At 45.9% G+C, this 22,630-nt stretch overlaps 1 protein-coding gene across 11 annotated transcripts in view; it reads right to left on the bottom strand.

Annotated features, from left to right (window-relative positions):
• The window catches only part of LOC142580743 (kynurenine aminotransferase-like), a 38,116-nt gene extending 23,053 nt beyond the window's left edge, over positions 1-15,063 (bottom strand). For 2 of the 11 annotated variants that reach the window (XM_075691173.1, XM_075691167.1), the window contains exons 1-5: positions 14,775-15,052; positions 13,283-13,333; positions 11,791-11,935; positions 8,379-8,528; positions 7,091-7,177 (exon numbers count right to left, since the gene is read on the bottom strand). In XM_075691173.1, the coding sequence (XP_075547288.1) occupies positions 7,091-7,177; positions 8,379-8,528; positions 11,791-11,935; positions 13,283-13,333; positions 14,775-14,977 (636 nt within the window). In that variant the 5' untranslated portion in view covers positions 14,978-15,052. Of the gene's footprint in view, positions 1-5,480; positions 5,601-7,090; positions 7,178-8,378; positions 8,529-11,790; positions 11,999-13,282; positions 13,334-13,544; positions 13,651-14,774 lie in introns of those variants that run through there. The other 9 variants (XM_075691174.1, XM_075691166.1, XM_075691170.1 and 6 more) reach the window with 9 other exon arrangements.
• Between the last annotated feature and the right edge of the window lie 7,567 nt (positions 15,064-22,630).

A 22,630-nucleotide genomic window follows, 5' to 3' on the forward strand; every position in this document is an offset into this window, starting at 1 on the left:
TGTGGTTATGTGTCATGTTTGAGGCTAATTATCATAATTATCCCCTATGTCTCTTTGTGCTGTCGACGCTATTTCCCCACGCATGAAGACGAAGAGTTGCTCATTGACATACCGTTGTTTTATCCAGTACAATATATATGCAGTGCACATAAAGTCATTCTCGTCCACAAAAGTACTGCTTATGACCTCCAATATACATACATGCAATGACGCCACCGCTCTTAGAGTGTCTGTGGAGCTCAATATACACCGCATTAATTGCCGAGCTTTTTGTTGAGCGATAGCGCAGTGGTAAGGGCGTGCACGGCCTTCCTAGCACACATCGTTGTTGTTACAAGAGTTCGAATAGCAGTGGTGGTGGTAGTGGACTTTTCTTCTTTTGCCTATGGTGATAGCGAAGCGGAGGATGAAGAGGCGGTTTGTCGACGGCAAAATAATGTCGATTACCACAACGGTCGTCATTAAAGTAACAGATTGGACGGGCGGCTGGACGGACGGACTAGGCAAACCCAGTTTGTCGCAGCAAAATTTCGATACGTAACAGTTATTTTGTGTGGTACAATTTTAGCGTCAACATTTTCTCGGAGTTTTCTTTTGCTTTAGCGCGCTGTGTATGTCAGCGACGCACGCAATTTCTGCTGTTGAGCAGCAGAGAGAGAGAGAGAGAGGCCGGTTGGCTACCCCACCCTGGGGGAAAGGAGAAGCATCAAGTGCTCACGCTTGCCTTTGGCAATTTCTACAGCTGTATTGAAGCGTTGCGAAGGCACGATCACTGCGCTTTTCATATCTAGAGAGAGCCTTTTAATAGGTCTATTACATGCTGGCGGCTGTGAGTGCGAATGCGAGATGTTCAGAGCGCAGCGTTGTTCATTCTCAGCGAGAGATTTACAGTAATTGGCGCTGCGTTGGCCATGCGGTCAGACATTGTGGGTCCATCAGCAGTAAGGCTTCCGATTCACGCTTCTTTCAATTCCATTCAGTCTGAGCACTTCCTTCGTTCGATGCCTATTCGGGCACTTTCGAACATGAGCCGCGGACAAATATTTCTTAATCTCATTATCACTGTAAACATTCGCGATAAAGCCTTGTGATGTTTGTACTATCTCAAGCTGTTCGCACTTGTTGTAATCCTTTAGAGCGAAGCTGTTAGAGCGAAGCTGTTAGGCTTTAGCTGGTCGGGATTTTTGGTGTGCTGTTTTTGTGCTCACCCAAGAAACGGTGCTGCCACCTAGCGGCCGCGGTCCCGCAGACACAGCTCAAACGGCCGCTGGAAAAGGGCTTTGTCTTCACTTTTCGCGTAAAAGAAAAAAATTACCGACGATTACGTTACTTCCTAATGCGAAATTTGAGCGCAGCAAATAAGCTGCGCTCACCTTTTCACCTTTTCCTTTTCACCTTTTCACCTTTCACCTTTTCACCTTTTCACCTTTTCGATAGATTGAGGCAAAGAAATCGAGCAACACATGTATGCGCTATCACAGAATTTTTTTTTATTTTTCACACGTATTCCTTTAACAAAGACTCCACTAACAGTTCTTGACAGTCATGAAGGAAGCTTTGTGGTCGGAGAAATAGACTGATATATGTTCGACTTGGTACACCAATGCTTGATTCTAAAAGACGAGATCTATACAAGTGCCTCGCGAGGTTGTCACAGCCGTGGGACGCGTTACGAGCGATAGGAACGGGATGTTCTCCCGCATAAGTGTTAGGAAATTGCTGTTTGTCTTTATGTCAAGCCGCCACCGATCTGGCTCTCTGATTGCCACCGCACAGGGCGAACGGCAGCGGCAATTTCGGCTCGGGCGGTGCACATATACAGATCCGCCGCCACCGATCTGGCTCTCTGATTGCCACCGCACAGGGGTTGCATTGGAGGAGGAGCGAAGAAAGGAATTAAGTTCGAGCCGGCGCTTTGACAACCGGAGACTCGCAGGAAGAGGGGGGAGGGGGGCGGCGTGTACACCCAGTGGCAAACGATGGGGGCAGAAGCGCGCGCAGCAAGCGGACAACACGATAAAGGGAGGAGGGAAGAGATAGCAGCGACTGACTGATGCCGCTGACGCCGATAGTGAGTCAACCCCAGCTGCGGAGTTGGTTTCAGGGACAACGAATAGCCGGCGCGTCGGCAACTGAAGAGCACCCTATCCGCCACACAAGAACAGGGGGGGGGACCCTTTCCTCCTCTTTCTGCATGGCGGCGATGGTGTTCTATGCAGTCACGTTATCTTGACTCTCTAGCGGCGTCAGCGGCATCCAGCGGTATCAGTCGGTCGCTGCTAGCGCTGGGGGGATGAAAGGGGGGCGGAGCTGGTTACGAGGCCGACGACGACGCGAAACCCAGGAACGGACGCCAAAGAGCTGCGCTCTAAAATGTATTTTTTTCTCGTATATTCGAATTACAATCCGAAGCTATCATGTGTGCAGCTTCTGTGTAAGTCGTACCTTACGAATTTTTTGACGCAATTTACTATCGAAAATTCAATTAGCTCAATAAGGCAACTGAGCTTGGCGGAGGGCCCAGAAGAATGAGGATGTATGCTGCATTGCCGCACACGCGCGTGCATGCGTGACGTAAGTCGCTTGTGGTGGTGGTGCTTGTCTAACGGCTTCTAACGTCAGTTTTCTAACCAAATTAGACACTGTCAGGCATACGTTCTGTGCGCTTAGCCGAACGGCCGAACGCGAGCTGGCGCGGGGAAGGAGGCAAGCGCGCACTGACCAACCTTCTTTCCAACTGACCCTCAGCTGCGAAATAGCCGAACGCCGCACTTGAATTTTATCAAGCGCGTGACTTGGCCGCACGAGAGTGAGGGCGAAGATTGGCGTTACTCGGTGCACCCTCAAGGCAGGCGCCCGATGGAGATAGCAGCGCCGCGGTGTGGCCCCGCAGCCGCTCCTGCGCCCGGCGCCATGGGCCGCGTATTTTTGATTCCGACTGTACTTGTCTAACGTCGGCTGTGCTTGTCTAACGTCGGCAACAGTTTCGCTATATATCCACTTTCACAGGGTGGACTGGAGGATGATTTTTTTTTCACCACTCCACAAAGAACCTGTACATTCTATCTCGCTTTCACCAAATATATATTCTCGACCCATTTCTATGTTTTTTATGAACCTCGCCATCTGACCCTCACCCTTGATTAGGCCACTGTGATCACTGTGACTAAAATTTATTCTCTCTCTTTTTCCACGCTTCACAAGGACGAGAAGAAGAGCAACCGAGTGGCTCGTTTTTTGTTCGTCAGAACCGCATGATGATAACAGACAATGAATTCAAGGAAAGCATAAGGTAAATTAACTGCCGTGGTAATTTAATTCTATAAATTATAAGAAAATGTAAAATGAAAGTGCACGAACAAAGAACGGACGGAAAGGCAAGTGGACCGGAGGAGAGAACCCGCAATCGCTCTATTGGGAGAACTTTGTATGCGTAATGCAGAGAGAGAGAGAGATAGAGAGAGAGAGAAAGATAGAGAGAGAGAGAGAGAAACTTTTATTGACAAACGATTTACGTGCAGTGGTTGGAGACCCTTTAGTCCAAGGCCCCGCTGGCCTCGGCCGCCCGCTTGACCTTTCTTATGAAGGACTGTTGTCCCGCCAGACCTGAGCTGGTTAGCTGTGCCTCCCATTGCTCCATTGTGTGGTGTGTTTTATCGAACGGGTGTGCTTCACAATCCCAAGTAATCTGTTGTAGTGTTGGTATGCCTCCGCACCACGGGCAGTCGGGCCTGTAGCGAGTGGGGAACATGACATTCTGTAATTTAAGTTGGGGGAATACCCCAGTCTGAATTTTGCGCCAGCTGGCGGCTTCCTCTCCACTGAGTTGTGGGTGAGGGGGAGGGTATTTTTTTCTGGTTGCACGCTGATGAGCTAGAATCTCCCGGGCATTCGTTGGATTGGGATCATTACAGTGGCTACCTGGGACCGTCCCAGTAGAGTCGGCCCGGTTAATAATATGCAAGGCGCTCTCTGGGACACAAAGAACAAGTAATGCAGAAGATGTGAGTTCGATTCGCGGCGGCGAAAAGTCATGTTTTCATTTATTTTCATTTCCCGTTATCTTATTAATGCGTACTTGACGCACTTTCCAGGGCCTATGTTTGTATGACTGTATCTATGTAAGTTGGCATCTAACCGTTCTCCCGTCTACTTGTGTCTCTACTTAGTCCGTGGTCGAATGGGCGCATCGGCCTCCTGTGTTGAGGAAACCGCGTTTGAAACCAACCATCGGACCAACATGGGTCACTGAGTATGTGTCAGTGTGTACATACGTGCCACTCTTCAACAAACCTCTTTCACGCTGATATGGGCCACTCAGATGCGGGACTGGGTAGGTACCGCTGTTCGAGGTAACTCTTTGACACGGATTGGGAGCACTGGGTACGCGCCACTCGGTCCGGGCTGGTCTTCAATGAAGCTCTTTGATGTCAACTTGGTTAAGGAGGTATATGCCACTGCGGACGTGCCGGTGTACAGTGTCGAAAAAGATCCGGTAAATTTAACCGACGGGGAGCGCGATCAAACCCACGTCACAAGTGTTCCTCAAGGATAGCCCCCCGACGCATTGGCAGGCTGCGCCACAAACGCACTGCGTATATGCCACTTATCGCCGTTCATCCCAGTGCTTTAGCGAGCTCCGCTGTGAACACGCTGGGCATGTGCCGCTCTTCAATGAGCGTCTCGCGAACTTGGGTTACTGAGTATGTGCCACTGAGTACGTGGCAAGCGAGGGAACGATTCTCAATATTCGCAGGCATCAGCGTGCTACGCATCTCGTCTCGGAGGCAATGCGCGGACTTCTCGGCAGTGCCACTAGATGGCGCAGCGTGTCCAGAAAGAAGGCTGAGAGGGAAGCCCGGTTCGATCATGACGCGCTTCTCAGCTTCCGGACGCTTCGGCGCACCATGCATTTCGGAGGACACGTGCAGGCTTCGCAGCGGCGGCGCTAAATGACGTCGAGTGTTCTTAGGGAAGCACGAAAGAGAAATCCCGCTGCAGTACACGCCTCACACATAGCTAGTTTCGACGGTGGCAATACATTGTGTCTCTATATTGATTTAATGCTAAACAAATTATGGTCGACAGACATTGTGAGATGGGTTCTGGCCCAGTTTCTTATTTCCACACTTTAATTGAAACGACATTTGGTATTGTCCATTGGTGTCATACGTTCCACTAGGACTTTATACAGTACCATTAGCAGTTTATGTGGACATGATATCTTTACTATGTCTTCGTACTGTTGAGAATAAATATATTGAGCTGGTCAAAAAAACGCGAATCGAAACAGTTTCATCAAAATTTCGAAGCAAAATGTTTGCCAGCGAAGCTTTGCAAGCACCCTGCGTCAGTCTTCAAGACATATTTCGAAGATTGAGATATCAAAGCCTAAACAAATACCTGTTATTTATGTGTAATGGCTCAACATTTCCCGGGTCACCAAATTTGCGCCACGCCTATAAGGAAAAATGACAGACCTTCCCGAGTGGATTGTGTGGATTGTTGATGACAATCATCTTAGTCTTAAAATTGAACTTGGAAGCGAGCTCCCTCGGATCCAGAACCCAGTCGGCACTTGAAATTAGGCCTTCCTTACGCTGAAAAAAAAAGAAAAAAAGAAGTGCTAAACGAGGTCAACATAATAAATTGCTTCAAGTTGTATTTGAGCGTATTCTATATCACAAATTTTAGAAATCTTCAATGGAGAATTTGTTGAATCGTTGATTTCATATAACAGTGACAGGTCAGTTTTGCATCGTTGGCGATCTGTTAAGAAACCTCTCAGACTGTAACGTCATGTCTCAGTACATTTTCAGTGCTAAGCGCAGGGATATCGAACTGGAACTGGACCTAAAACCGAAAAAAAAACGTTATTTTCGAGCGAACCGGAACGGACGCTGAATAGGAGCCGAATGGGACGCTGAATGGGAAGTTCTGGTTTTTTTCACTCCGGAACGAAAGTAAAAATAAAAGATACCCATTTTTAGGTAGGTCACCTTATCTGGAGGCTTTCATGCACGCATTGGCTGCACTAGTGGCTCAATTCCGTGCTACGTCTTTTGGAAATGTACACGAGCTTGCTGTAATTACAAAAGTCGCAGCATCACTAGGGCAGTTTTCAGCATTTCTCATTTGGCTGCACGTAAGTTAGTTTTGAATTCCAGAGCATTGAAACTTAGTAGCCGTGAAATAGTCTTCAGAATGTGGAAGACTTGAATAGTAGAATCGTTGAAATCAAGACCCGATGCGAGCAGCGGTCGCTTTTGATTTCACTGGTTTGTATATTGAAGTATGACCCACAGAAATGACCCATTTGCTTCTGAGGTGTGATATATTCCACAGTGCGATATATTTTGAACTTCTTGCGGAACAAATAACACCACACGTACTTTTGTTGAAGTGTTTCCGTGCAGCTCATGAGCACCGTCAATTTGTTGTACAAAACAAGTTTAAGCTGTTTTCCTGCGATTAATCTTAGGTTATGGAACCGCAACAAAAACCAGCCTAAACCGGTTTCAAACTTTCTTCTTTCGCTTCGCAGTTAAAGTGAAACTAGGCCGTTTTCGCTGAACCGAAACAGAAACCAGAACAAGAAAATTGCAGTTCGGAGCTCAGGACAAGCGCGGGGAGACAGGCTCAGACTTCGGACGTTTTGATAAGGAACCCCTGCACAGTTTTCTCTGAGTCTAAGGTTTCAGCACTCCTTCAATAACCATTGCGTGTGGAATTAAATGCTAAAACGTGGTAATCTGTTCATGAGTAATCATTGCACGTACAAGGGAACCACCAAGTCGATGTCGTGAGTCACGACTAGAGTTTAGAACTGCGAAAGAAGACGCTCTCTAAACCGCGCTTGTTTACAAAGTATGATGGCCCGACAGGCTAATCCAATGTAGAGAGGCACCGCATCAAATGTCCTGCTGGTGGCAATATTTATGCATTCAAATTGCCATATTCCCGCTGAAAATGAACGTCTAACTTTAAATGCATGTTTCGAACGCATGCGAAACACGAGAAGTCGGATGTAACGTTAATACGGATGATGTGGCAAAAGCGGACATTTTCCTGTGTGATGAAGGTGTCTTACAGGGCGGAGGGAGACGAAAACTGGCACTCCTCCTGCCGACAATGTCTGCGGCTCATATTGGGGGAAGAAGGGCTCGATGATGATCACCTGCATAAAGATAACAATGTTCAGTGAAGTTACTTGAATGCAGGCTGCCTCATTTTTGCGAATTCAGAACTGTGTACTGTTTATATATTTATAATCCAAAGGTGTGCGAATTATGAAATTTGGTAATCAAATGGAATGTTCAGGAAATGTGCCTTAGAGCATCGAACTGAATGAGCATGTACGTTATTGCTACTTCTGAGACGTTAGGAAAAGAGGTGGAGGTGAATGGGTAAAAAAATGTTTTAGGAGCTGACCCAGCTAGTACCTTTAAAAATCGAAGCCATCGATGCGAATGAGGCCAATTAAGTATATGTTGAAATCATTTGAAGAAGCCTCCACGATATTTATATTATCCATGATTGTCTATTACTGCTAACCAGAAAATTATATTTGACGTTACTGTCCCAGTCAATCCTAGGTGCATTCGAAAACGCCACTTGCACTTGCTTGCGGCGAACGGCCTATTATGTAGCGCTTTCCGTATGTAAAATGGTGGCCGCACAATTAAAAAAAAGAAAGCTCACGTGTATAGGCACGTGTATGTCCAGGTACTGTTGCCTTCCGCGCGGCGGAGTGTTTAGGCACATCACGAACAGATGACTATGTTTAACGATGACAAATAAAAATCGCGTCGAGACTGCAGCATCGCAGAACGATGGCTAACTTTTAATTTCACCTTGAACAATTCCAGCGAGGTGTAATAGTGCTTATAAACGTTTTCATGCATTGAGCTTATGCTAAGCGCGAGGTCGTTGGATCGAATCCCGGCCACGGTGGCTGCATTTCGATGGGGGTGAAATGCGAGAACACCCGTGTACTTAGATTTAGGCGCACGTTAAAGAACCCCAGGACGTCAAAATTTCTGGGGTCTCCCACTACGGCGTGCCTCATAATCAAATCGTGGTTTTGGCACGTATACCCCCCCCCCCTTTTTTTTTTTGCGTTGAGCTTGTAAATATGAGATCAAGTTTAAAGGCAAACGCATTTTCAGATGTGGAAACAGCAACCTTAGAGAAACAATTAATAATTACATTTTGAGATTTGATGTGCGAGAACCACTGTCTTATCATGAGGCACACCGTAGTCGGGAGCTCGAGATTAATTTTGACCACCTGTGGTGAAAACAAAAGCCAAGCTAAACGAAAACCAAAAGCCAACTTGAACGACAACAGCCCTGTGCCATGAGCCATTTCACACTAACCTCTTCCCCAGGGTTGACTAGACCGAGGAACACTGCGTGAAGTGCTTCTATGGCACCGACTGTCACCAGCACCTCATTTTCTGGGTCAATCTTTCGACCGATTAAGCGAGAGTACATCTGGGACAAGACATTGACTAGCCGCGGATGGCCCTGCAAGCAGCGAAATAAAGAAAATAAAATCAAGGTGAGTGAGGACGCACTTGAATAAGAACGTGCAGATAGGGGCTAATGGCATTAACTCTGAACTGCTTCTTGCATAAAAACACGTCACAGCTACCCTTGGCCATTTTATATAAAATTTATGAAATGGCGCCCATAGACCTTGAATGCTGTGTTCCTATCAGTGATGAGAAAGATAGAGGGAGAGGATTTATTGAGAAAAAGGCACATAAGCTGGCCAAAGCTTGCGTACTCTAACCTACTACTCAGCAGTATAAAAGGGGAACGGAGGAGGGATGGAGAATGATTATGACAGCAACAGTGAAGCAACTATGTTGGCGGTCCAAAGACAGACACATTTTGAAAGCTTATCTTGTGTAAATGTCATATTCGTAAAGTCCTAACTCATATAAAAAAAATACAGTATGACCTGCATTGCTGGTGCTGGCATCTTAGTTTTAGCCAAGCACCCTAAATGAAGTCCTTCGAGAATGGACTAATATTGAGGTTTCCAAGAGACCGTCGCTTCTGCAGGAATACTGGGCAGACCCAGTGTACCATATATATATTTTTTTAGGTTTTGCGATACGCAGTTTTTATAAAGAAAGTTGCGAGCGTAGCGAACTGGCGTTCTTGCAGATTCCACAGGCGAGGCGGACATACAATTACCGTTAATAGTGGGAGTTTCAAAAGACAAATGAAGATAAATTTGTTAAATAGCTTTAGTTATTGCCTTGGGGGGCACGTTTAATTAAATCACACATATGAAGGCAGCCACATTATATTGCAGCACCATTTTCTTTCTCTAGAAAATTGCACCTCATTTACGATATTCATAATCAAATTTCAATGCCAGATCATGGCAATATTGAAACACAGCGCGCCGAGAGCTCAGAAAAGGCGGCCGCACTGTCATAAACGGCCCGCGACAAAACGCGCGACGAAGTTTGAAACTGAACGTCTCTACCAGTCGCGGCAGATGCAGATACGGCACGTTTTGCCTGGAAAGCATCTACCGCAACTCGTGCCGTGTCAGTATTTGCCGCGACAAGCCATCGTGCAAACTTCGTCACACACTTCGTCACAGAGCGTTTCCACCTCACGTAGCAGTGGGGCTAGCTCGGCTTCGATATTGCTTGGATTGAGCGCCGAAATTTGATGATGAATATTCCTACTTAAGCGCGATTTCCTAGAAGGAAAAAAAAGGGGGTGCATTATAATGGAACTGCCTCCAAATTTGCCATATGAACATGCCTCCAAGACACTATAAGAGTTCTTTGACAAACTTATGTTGATTACAGTCTTCCCAAACTAACATTATTATCTGCAAAGTATGTCCGCATGACCTAGAAGCTGTTCTGCGATAACTCCACATGTCATAGTTTCTTTTTTATTAAAAACATGTATAATATAAAAAGTTAGGTGGACGCTTAAGCTTCGCCTTTAAAACTGCAACGCAATATCATTCAAGGACCCCTGACTTCTTTCCATGCTTCCCGGTAATTGCAGCTTATGTAACCGTAACGTCCACCGGGAAACGCTGGCGGCGTACGCTAGAAAATATATGCACGAAAATAAGCTTTCTGATAGAAACGTGGCCTCCTGCATGGGTCGATCTCCTGTTATTGTTTCGCACTTTTAATATTTCAATCTGAGAATAGGGAAGAAAAGGGGTTAACCGAGGGGCCCGATTTTCATTAGTCTATCATAAGAAACCAACAAACAGTGACACCAAGGACAACATAGGGGAGATTACATGTGCTTATTAAAATGAACCTTTGCATGCGAACGTTGTGGGATCGTTTCCCACCTGCGGCAAGTTGTTTCTTCATCCACATTAATTTCCATTAATTTGTCGTTTCTTTGTTTCATTTTATTAAGCACAAGTAATTTCCCCTATGTTGTCCTTGGTGTCAGTATTTGTTGGCTTCTTATGATAAGTCTGAGAAGAGCTAACACAGGATGGTGCACTGTCGGCGTTTTTTTTTTTCATTACATTTGTTTGTGGGCTGCCGTTCTCAAAATTCTGAAGAATAACTTTATAAAGAATGAAAGAGAAGGTATGAGCAACTCAGGTGGTAGAAAAGTGGTTGAGTATGCGTGGTACGGAATTTGGTTCGAGAGAGAGAGAGCAAATGATAAATGAAAGGTAGGAAGGTTGACCAGGACTGAGCCCGGTTGGCAACCCTACACTGGGGAAAGGGAAAAGGGGAGGTTAAAAGAAGAGAAAGTAATTCCTTCTGCTGATGCGACGTGCGACGCCGCCACCTACGCTGGATATAAAGGCTTTTTAACGCTATCCCCTTAAACAAGCCTTTATATGCGCTAGCGCCTCTGGTACGTTGCAGCGGTCGCAGTCTGGGCTCCTCCCACGGCCGATGAGGCACGCATACCACCGAATGAATGGCATACCAAGTCGTGTCATGTGCAGCAAACCTGTGTCATTAAACTTTAGCGCGGAAACTTGGGCGAGTATTTTTGGTGACTTTCTTCACTTGTGTCCAGGTTTTTTTTCGCGCTTGTGTTGCAGCGTTTGTATTTCGGTGGCATACGAAACCTCATTTCGGTGTCAAAGTTGTGGGGCGCTCTTGGTGACGTTCTGGCAGAGTCCAGTGAAGAGATGTGAAGCTGCAGTACAAGTAGCAGATAACCAAGAAGTAGGCTTGTATCAGGTCTAGCGACAGCAACGTGCACTATACCGCTATCACGCAAGGAAGCTCTTGTCTCGGCAGTTGCAAGTTCATTGCCTTCCCGACCGCAGTGCTCAGGTAGCCACTTACATATTGTCCCGTGATTCGAAGTTTGCAATTTCGTAGCGCATCACTGAAGGCAGTCCCTTCACATTTTTTGTCGTTTTTACTGTGCTCTTTATATTCACGAAAAAGTTTGACCACTGTGCACTAGTTTCCCATTGATTCTTCCTCAAGAACAATGTAAGTGACGTTGTGCTGCGCCATCTACCTTGCCGGAATAGCCACTGGTTATCACTGAATTCCACGACCATAAGTTATTACACAAGGCATTCTTTCACACTACCATCAGTCACATCGCAAGCCTCCCCCCTTCATCCCCCCCCCCCTAAACTTGTAGTTATAAAGCTTGCTCTGTAGAAAAGAAATGATAAACTTTTTAACAACTACGTGAAGAAGACTTGTCGTAACTACCCATCCTAATCCTTACCAAACCGTACGCTCGAAAGCGGATATCCTGTTTAAAATCCGGCCTTGATAAAGTCAACAGAATAGTTACTCACGGATCCTCGAGTGGACTGATGCATGCTATTGCAGGCGATGGCGTCCTGGAGTGCGTTGAGAAGGAACACCGGTGGTGGGTAGTCAGGAAATCCGTGACTCAAGTTGACAATATCACTTTCCTCACCAGGAGATGAAAACTGCACCCTGGCGAGCGTGATTATGTAGGCAAACGTGGTTTCAGACGGTGTCTCCCACATTTACTTAAGCCTGGAATTTCGCTTGCCGTTAATGGAACAGAAAAAAATGGGGTTCATACTGCGCACAAACTACACCGCATAAACTACACCGTACTACAGTGCACAAACGAAAGCGGGGCAGTCAACGCGTATCAAAATAATTTAGATAGGAAACTAAGCACTTTGCCTTTTCAGGGTGGTTGAAGCAGAAGAAAATTAAGAAACAGACATGCCGTATCCTATACTAATCATTCCGGTTATCAACAACATTTTTTTCCCTGGGATAGACTGCTTCCGGTTTTGTAGAATAAGTTATCAAGTTACGTTGTCATATACTGGCACAATTTTCCCCCTTAAAGGGCTGCTGTAGCGCCTTCTCACTTTCAAGCCTACGCTCTCTCAGATGATGCTAACATGTTAGATACTTTGCCTATATCCTGTCGCAGCTTCTCTTCTTGAAGAAAATTATTTTGTAGACACCATATTCTTGACGCTGATGTGCATTCCTATATTTGTTTTTCTTCTGGAGCCTAAGGTGACGGTGGTGGTGGCTCTGATGTTTCTGCAGGCGGTGTTACTCACGCAATAACTGCCGGCAATGCTCCACCTGGGCTCTGCTGTCCAGAACAGAACGCGAGTATCCAATTGTCCATTAGTTGTCAGTCGCGTAAAAATGCAGGATCACGCGACATCTCCTTTCGCACTCTGCCTGATACTTCCGGCAAGACATGACCTTGCACACACACACGAGGGAATGCTCTTCTCTACGTTTTGTTAATTAATATCTTCCCCGTGCATTAAAACATCGTTAGCATCACGTTAATTGCTTCAGATGGCTCACTGTACCCTTGGGCACAATATGAGAGTACTCGCACTGTTTTTTTATTTTCTTCTTGATTCAAGGCGGTTATCTTGCTCAAAAAGTAATTAATTTCGCTTCACCGGATCCCTCATGTTATTGTTTTCTTAATTTCTCCATTTACCCAAAGAAAGTTGCAACAGGAAGTTGTCTTGCACGACATGACAGAAAGCATACAGTGCCTGACAAAGCCCTGCGACCAATACAGGAGCATCACAGTGAAGCAGACTTAAGCAAAACGTCATGTACGTCAAAAATTCTACGTAAGAAAATACAGTTATAAGCGGGTGATACTGAGTTTTCGAGAACCAAATTTCTACTGCTTCTGTTCTCGCCTTTTCTTTTGCACTAGCTTACATTTACACCGCCTTACACCACTACGCCACATTGAGTGCATGATCCATTTCCCACTAGGACAAAAACAACAACACACAACAACAAGCTGTTGTAGCTTACCTCGTCGGCTGTTGCATCGCCTGTACTCGTTCCGCCACTTGCATTTTGAGCCTTTGTTCGTATAAAAAAAAGCAAAAGAGAACAGCGAAAAATATTAGACAGCTTTAGCAGAGCGCTTGCTTACACTCCGCTCCTCACACATTTCACGCGCACCGGTGCCTGCATAGAATGCACCGATTTCGCTTAACTAAAAAGCGCGTCTTCCAGAGTTGACGTGCTCTCAGTTTGGTTGTAAAACGATAAAGAAAGCAATTTGACGCACCTGACGCTCCGCTGAATTGGGTTCCTAGCGAAACGTGGGCAGCGTTCTACGTTCAGCTGCCGCTATGAGCGTTGTGCGCACGTGCATATGTGTTCTCGGTAGCGTTCGGTTGAGCGGCTGTGTGCAAATTGTTATGATACGCCCGTCTGAGCGGAGCCAACCGGAAACGCTTTGCTAAAACTGTACATTGAAACCATGCGCGGGTGCCATAGCATGCCGCTTCAGTAGAACGAGCATGTAGAAAGAGTAATTGCGGGTTGCTGCACTCAAACCGCTGCATGCGAGCGTGATCAGGTCCTTCATAATGACGTTCGCTTCATGCTCGGCCGAAGGTGAGGCGTAAACAGTCATATCACTCGTCGGCGCCAGCAAGAGCGTGACACTTGCGCTCCTCTGCAGGTCAGTTTAAATTCGTGGGTGAAATGGACCGGAATTCATTACGCTATAGAAATTAGCAACGTCAACTTCGTGTACGTTCGGGAACTGGTTATGAACACCTCGAATGGCGGCCTTCAATTAAGCCTCCTATATACTCGTATAAGACCAATCGTCTGACTTTTTCGGTTAATATACGTTTTAATATAATTCACATAATATTACTTCTCTACATACTACCTCTTGTCAGTTTCGAATGCATAACTTTTTGATAAAAGGATTCTCAAGAAAATAGGTCCGTTATTAACCCTTCCCTAGCTTTAGGGAATTTCTATTGCACTTTAACAAACACCCAGTTTTAAATCGCACGTGGTCAGCTATCACATGCGAAGAGATGCCAAGAATACGTAATTACATAGTTGCTTAGACGGACGGTTTCAGTTGAAAACAAAGCTTGTAAACTTGTAAAAAATTGTAAACGGCTAACTTGCAGCCAAAAGTTATCAGACATTAACTGACAACATAATTCCCAAAAGGATCTGGCGAAGCACATACATGCAATCCTTCGTTTTAAATTCTTATAATGAGTGAGCATGAAGGCAAAAGGCTTTTTTCTAACGCGTGTTTTCCTCATGCGCGATGCGACATACTAGTATGCCTGAGGTTGTCCTGCTGTTTCCCCTCTGAGTAGCTTTTGCGTTGTGGCCATGGAGTTGCTCTAAGTGTAACTAAATAAATTTATTTCAACTCGCACAGTTAACCATTTCTCTCTTTTTTTTTGCGTGCAACAAATGCACTACACTAAATATAGCGATATATAAGGCCTGGTCGAAACAGGTTTGAAGTTGCACTCACGGAAAAATGCTATATAAGATGCTGCGGTGTTCAGTACAGCAATGATGTCGGTGCCACAAGGACCAGGAAGCCTCAGCTGCTGAAGCACCACACAAACATATCCGGCTGTCTACTCCAAGTACGGCAGTTCGTTTTAGCAACGGAGGTGAGCTGTGTCGGCAAGAACGTCGAGTTATCAGTAAGTGAGGGCAATGGCAGCCCATGGAGATAGGCGCACTGATTAGCCATTCAGCAGAGAAGTGTTCATTCCTCTTTCTTTCCTTGTTTCTTATTATTTTTGCCGTTTGATGTTGATGTCGGCATCGTTATTTTCTTGTCCTTGTTCGCGTCGCTTTTTTTTTTACGAGAGGATGACAACAAGCGCAATCTATTTGCTTATCAGTCATCTATCTCATATAGGCATAAAAACAAACTGGAGTAAGAAATTCAAGGCAAATAAGCTTGCAGATTCCACGCACTGTGGAATCCACGTAAGTGAGGATTTCTGTGCTGCTTGCGTTGACTGACAATAATTGTTTCTGACGTTGACGGCAAACGACTGTCGGGAGGTGGTGTAAATGCTACTTTGCGTGTACCACTTGTGTTTGTCACCGCATTACACAGAACACACAGCGAGGCGGGAATGCACGAGGTGTTGATGGGCGCCATTGTTCGTAGCCTGCCAGAAAGTTAGCACTGCCATTGCTTCACATGGCGCATCGCATAGTGGCTGAAGTGTTGATTCGCTGGATGGCCACTTGCGTATAGTGAGTCTTGACGATGCGGTGCTTTACTGCGTCTTTGCGTCTGCACGCCCTTCGTCAGGTGCCTGCATGGATAAACTTCAACACACAGTTGACGAGCCAGACGAATCGAGCGCACAACGTGGTGAAGCTTTGGTATATGCGTGCAGCGTCGCTACATGACATTGATTAGGCAGCATGGCCGTGATACGTGATGGAATGCCTGTATGTTTACTTCAGCAGAAAGATTGCCCAAACACGCACGCAGAGACAGAGAGAGAGAGAAGCATATCGACACAAACGTGCATTACAAATGCATTCATAAATGCGCTCGCCATTCACTATTTCTAAACCTAGCCTATAGTTATTGCCAATGAAGTGGTTAGTCACCCAGTAGGGAATCTTAGTGAGACTAATTCCACAGTACAAACAAAGTCGATGGAATACAATGATATGCAATAGGAAGCTTAAAGGCCGTTCTTCAGACATAATATAAATTTTGTTCAGCAGACACAAAAAAATAGAAAAAAAGTCTTTACTGCCTGGCAGTAGGAGCTTACGAGTTAGACAATGCACTTCATATAATAATGAAAGGCGGACGTACTGGAATGAAGGTAGTAACACATGATAGTAAAAAAAATACATGTAACGCTCTCCTTTCTTCTCTGGATATTTCAATACACTGAGTACGGACAAATAAGTTATCGGCCAGACGTCTACCGATTCTGAAGCCATTCTGAAGTTCTCCCAATATGCCATTATGATCTGCCGTCTATGCATTGCTAACCTCTATATTACCGATGTCATAGTCAACGGTCTATATGAGTGAACTCTATCTTTTCCCCCTTATATTTACAAATTAAATTTAGTTTACCTTGTCGCCAACTGTCTGGTGTTCGCCAATCTCGTAAGCTTTTTTCTGCTACTTTCAATAGAGCGTCCCTGCTTTTTGGTCCTAGCTTATTAATCAGCCTAACGGGAACCTCGTCTAACCTTGTGTCTGTGCGCTCAGCATCTTTTTCTTCAGCTTTCTTCCAGTTGAAATTTCTCCGCACCATCTCCTTAATTTTTCCACCTGGTCCTCGTTCATGTGCTTTTTTTTTTCAGAAGCCACCTCGCCATTGCCTTGAAATGATTCGGCTGTTATTTTTCGAATGTAGTGTATTGCCGCGCCCCCTTCCAGTTTGTTCCCATCTTCGTATGCGATATGTTGTTGTACTGTTGTTGACTTCCTGCCTAATAATTTTATGTGGTTCCAAAATATTATAGGTGCGGCCTTCTTTTTCTCACGTATTTCTGGCAACCAACGTTCACTTTCGCCTTTAATCTTTGCTTGAAGCAGTATGTGGTTCATAGTTTTTTTTCTCCACCTGCATTTCCCATTTTCGGTCTACTTCATTCTGAAGCAACTGCTTTTTTTTTGCCTGCCTATGCTCTCGTGATGCTTTCTGTCGTTCATCGATCGCATCGCGTATATCCTTGCTCCACCATCATTTCGGTTTCTTTTTTCCTTTACAACAAACGTGCTGCTTCTCTTTTCTCGTTTCTCTCGTCATTACAGTTAGAAGCGCACCATATTCCCACTCTTTGCTTGGCCATCTGCCAAGTTCCTTCTCGACTCTTGCGTCTATATTTGTTATTTGTTCAGCGTTGAAATTTGGACTGACCGTTCTTCGCTCCTTGCTCTCTTTCCCAACTAGATGTCGTATATTCAAAATGACGTGTTTATGGTCACTCCCTGCGTTGCTACACCATTCCTCGTCAATGATCATTTCTCTCAACTTATCATAAATTGCTTCTGTCATGAGACAGTAATCAATGGTCGATTGTCTATTTCCGACTTTCCATGTGACCTGGCCATCACATTTAGACCACGTATTCCTGATAACGACGTTACGTTGCTCACAGAGATCTAGCATGACTTCCCGTTGTGATCGGTGTAGCCTTCTAGATCCTGTATGTGGGCATTCATGTCATCTAACAGGATAACTTCAGCATCATTCCCGAAACGCTTAATATCAGCACTGAGGCATTTCACTAACTCTTGATTCTTCTCCTTTCAATTTTCTTCCGTCCATAAGTACGTCACGCCCAGCCAAGTCTTCTTTCCACTCACTGTGCCTGATAACCAAAGATGCTCTTGACACTTTAAATTTACTCTTTCCCATTTGGCTCATTGGTGTATGAGCATTCCGACTCCCCCTCCCGTTTTTCCGATTTGGTTCTGTTGCACCCTTCTCAAACATAATTCTGAGTCATTGGTGGCTCTTCTAAGTGTCTAAAGTGCCTTTGTGCAAACGCATACACACCATATTTGTTCTCTAACTGCTCCTCAGTGCTTAACGACTTTTTTTCCTTCTGCCGCCGTGCATGTTTATGTAGCCTATTGCATGGCGAGCTCTCTTCTTTCTTCGTTTTCCTCCTTTTTCCTTCTTTTTCTGTTATTGACAGTGATTCTAATCTGAGGTTCCCCTAGGAGACCTCAGAATAGCATTCTTCATTGCTACTTATCCTGGCCTCCTGAGCGAACGTGGGGCTCCCGAAAAAGCAATTGTGCGACAAGCCAGTCGCCAGCCCACTTCTCGTCCAAGGCTGTGCTTGAAGTGAATTCCCTCTCGTCGAAAACCACCATACCTTCTCACTTCCCTCTTTACTTCCATAACCTCGAAACCTTTCTCTGGGCTCACTCTCCATACAGCCTCATTAGCGGCCGCAACCGCTCTTTGTACGTTAGCGTCACGTAAAAGCACCTCCGGCACCGTGCATACTTCAATCTGCACCATACCCATTGCATTGCACATAGCCAAATGTCTGCCCTGGAAACGTCCCTACGTCCACTTTTTTGTCGCTTTTCAGCCTCTCTACAATCGCCTCTGAGCACAAGTCAGATTCGAGTCACCGGCATTTATCACCTTTTCACTCTCTCCCACTGGCGAGGACTTTTCCTGCCTCCCTTTGCCATCATTGTCCGCGTGATTCGAACTTGACACGGGTCATTGACTCCTTCGTTTCTGCTTTCCATCGATGGTAACTTCAATGTAGGTGAACCACCTTCCAGCTGCCCAAAGCGCACGTTATGCACATTCCACGCATTTCGCGCGCTTTGTCGGCACTTCTGGTCCTGTCACGCTGGGAGACGGTGTTCCATCGTCGCTACCATTTTCGTTCGTGACGGTGGCCCTCTTCAGTTTTTTCTCGGCTATTCGAAGTCTCTCTTCTACCGCCTTCTGTGCATCACGCTCCATATTGAGCTCATTTTTGAGTCGTCGACCCGTTTCACAGGCCCATCCTCGAAATCCTCCGCATTATTTAGTCTAGCATCGACATCACAGTGTCTGCCGATCGACTCGATTTACTTTCCATTCTAGCCCTTCCCCTCGTCTACACTGAGGGACTAATAGCGAATAGCTTTGTCACTTCCGATCTACTATTCAAAAACAAAAATACTTAACGTCCCACACAAGTGCGCGTGTTGAAACACGTGGCACGAAAGGACGTCCTGACTGTCCTTCAAAACCAAATATGCCCGATACACACACGCACACAGGAAAAAAAAAGCGTAATAGCTGATAACCTTGCCGCTTCCAACCTATTTAAAGGCTAAAAAAACCCAGCAAGTATAAAAACAGAAGCAAGCTCAAACTATTAAAAAATAAACATGTTTTCGTCGCCGCCACGGAGCTCTGGAAAAACACGTCCATCCGCCACCTGCCGCTCTAGTCATCATCATAATAAAAAACTTGTCATCATCATCATCATCAGCCTGGCTGCACCCACTGTAGGGCTAAGGCCTCTCCCATACTTCTCCAACTACCCCGGTCATGTGCTAATTGTGGCCATGTTGTCCCTGCAAACGTGTTAATCTCATCTGCCTATCTAACTTTCTTTCGCCCCCTGCTACGCCTCCCTTCTCTTGGAGTCCAGTCCGTAACCGCAGCGATTGCGTACAGCTAGAGCATCCGCCTCGCGTGCAAGAGGACCGTGGTTCGAATCCCGGTGCCGCGCAATTTTCCACCAGATTAAAAAAAATCCGCGTGTTAATAAAATTGCATGAACAGGCTAGGAGTGCGGCCTGATCCCCGTCACCAGAGCAGGATTGGCCAACCAACCTGATGCAGTACTTGGCCACAATCTCCTATATGAATACAAAAATCACGTATCGGTCTCCATTTACAGGGTCTTATGTTGTAGTCCGTCAGGGCCTTCTCGGACGCTCTTGACTAAGTTTAGCAGGGCCGGGGTCCTGTATCCAGGGCTCCAACGGCCTCAGCTGCCCTGCGTGCTCACTGCACGAGACCACTTTAGTCCTCGAAGTGGTCGCTGGCAAGCAGTGACTTGCATTGCTACGCACTTGGATTTATGATTTATGGAACGGCTGTTATAAGTTGGCATTCCCATGCGCCGCTGGGTTTCTTGCAGCACCACCAGATGGCGCGGAGGCGATCGCCATCTGGTAGTGCTGCCAGAAACCCAGCAAGGATGCATTTTATAAGTTCCAGAAGTGCGCAGCCGTTAATAAACGAAAGGAAAAGAAATTCTCAATCTATCTGTGAAACTTGTGCATCGAACACAAACCACACGAAATGAAACGGTGTAAGTAGTATCAAGTAAAACGTAAGAATTGGACGGACATACGTATGTACGAATAAAAGAAATAAAGTAAAAGAATGTTCCAGCACATTTTGTTCGCCTATTTCAAACATGACTAAGCTCGTGTGCTATCTTTCGTAAACTGTGACTGGTACATGTCGCCGTCATGTTTGGCATTTCCAGCGTGGCCGGTGTCAGTGGGTTTTTCTTCTGATGATTATTGGTCTGCCATCGTCGGCGCACAAGCCAAAATTTGAGTGGCGGGAAAAATTTATTTGTTTCATGAGTTCTAGAGAGAGAGAGAAGGGAGGAAGGAAAGGCTGGGAGGTTAACCAGACTTAGTCCCGTTTGCTACCCTACACTTGGGGAGGGGGAGTGAAAGAAAGAGAGAGAGAAGACATGAGTTTTTATCCCACTTTCACATGCACTAAGCTAGGTGCACCATGTATACAGTCGGGCACTCAAGTCTGTCGCCTTCAGCAACTAAAGATGAGCTCGAATGGTTTTCTGGGTTGATGAGCTGTGAGGCCAGGCTCCCAAGACGTTTGCTTATGTAAATGGCCTATCCTCCAGTCTATTGAAGGCACACTGGAGACTCTGGCGTTGATTATTGTAGCGAGAACAGTGGCACCGAAAATGATCGATGTTCACTTTACACTTGAACTTACAGCACTTTGGTCAGTCCGCCATTCGAATACGATAGTTGTAGGAGTTAGTGAATGCTACTCCTAGCCACAGCCGAAACAACAGTGTTGCGTCATGTCATGAAAGGTTTGTTGGTAGCTTCAGTTTCCGGGATGGGTCCAGGCTGTATAATCGACTGTTAAAGTTCTGCGGAGTACGCCGGTAACTCAACGTGATGGTCCGAGCGAGATTGCGAAGCTCTCTTGCAGCGTCTACTCACGATGAAAGTATAAGGAGTGTCGGCGCTCCAGTCTGGCCACGTTGGGCAGCGACATCGGCGAGGTGATTACCAATGATGCCACAATGTTCCACCTGCCATTGAAAGATTATATCATGTCCTCATTCAGAAACACAATGGCAAATTTCGTTGATTTGGGACACCAACTGGCCGTAATTTCCACGTCATGAACCTCACAAGGTTTGGAGGGCTGCTTTCGAATCACAATATATTGCCCATTTGCAAATATTTCCCATTTGCTCCTTTTAAATGTATGTTCCACAGAGCGGCCAATCAGGAACCTGTAGATGTCGTGGCGTGTGAAGCCTTAACCTTGATGACAACCAATCTAGATGGTATAACAATGTAACCCTATGAACTTTCTGAGACCGAACCGTCTGTGTAAACATGTACTCGGTTAGCGTAGGAACAATGCAAAAGTTCTAATGTGATCTGCTTGGGAGCCGCGGTGGTCAAGCTAACGTTCTTCACAATTCCTGGAACAGCAAGGTTCACAGGATACTTTTCCAAGCACCACAGAGGGAACGGCGTATCTTGGGGATGGCTAGTATCTGAATGACAAAGACTACTGGCTAGCCGCAATTGAGAAGGTAAACGGTGCCCTGGGTCTTTCCTCAGGCAAGCTAGCGAGGAGGTGGTCAGGAACTCTAGATGTATGGCGAACACGCGCCCGGAGTGCGTCGACAGCTATATAAGTCGTTATTGATTGGTCTCTTGCGGTGGCAATTGTTGCTACAGTTCATGCACATTGAGAAATCCCCAAACATATTCGAAAGGAGCTGGCCTTGTGATGAGCTCTAACGTTCCAAAGCAGCACTGGGGCTCACGAGAGAGGCCGGAGTGGAGTGCTGCTGATGAGTTTTGTCTTCCTGAAGTTGTTTAATGTGCGTTTAAATCTAAGTACACGAGCGTTTCTTTTTTTTGCATTTCGCGGCTATCAAAATATGGACGCCAGGGCCGGAAAGGAAATCCGCGACCTCAATGCAAGCAGCAGAACGTCATAGACTGAGCTACCGCGGCGTATGCATGCAGGAAGGACGTGGATGTACTTGTTGGAAAGAGAATAGTAGCAGTGCATTCTAGCCTGAGAGGAGGTGAATCAAAATAAGCCAAGAAAAAAAAGAAAGCACCTGCAAAAACATCGCAGCTTGGGTTGGTTGGCATGGCATTATAGACACATGTTTGCATACGTGTGCTGAATTATATTTATTCCTGACTTCGTACAGGACTATTGTGCTTCCACTCTGTCTAGGGCACGAAGCAGTTCCGTCTCCTGCAGAGGCAGAGATTGAGGTCATTACAGGAGACACTTTCCTACGCACACACACGAGACTGCCATTGACAAAATCGTAGCGAAAGCCAGAAAGCATTACTTGCCTTTACGAAAGGTATACACCAGAATCATACCGGGACTACACTAACCAAATATGTGCACAAAGATCCTAGATTACAGTTTCTCCTGAAGTCGTTTCTAGGTCACCAGGGGATAGAGGACAATGAACGAGTTCACGCCTTATCTCGCGATCCGATCGACCTCATGAAGTGACCTGAGACCTATGTCACCACAGCTGACGCAGCCGAACATCGCAAAGCACACCGTGATGGGCTCCAGAAATCCCCAA

The sequence above is a fragment of the Dermacentor variabilis genome, chromosome 1, assembly GCF_050947875.1.
Source record: "Dermacentor variabilis isolate Ectoservices chromosome 1, ASM5094787v1, whole genome shotgun sequence".
NCBI classification, from domain to species: Eukaryota; Metazoa; Arthropoda; class Arachnida; order Ixodida; family Ixodidae; genus Dermacentor; species Dermacentor variabilis.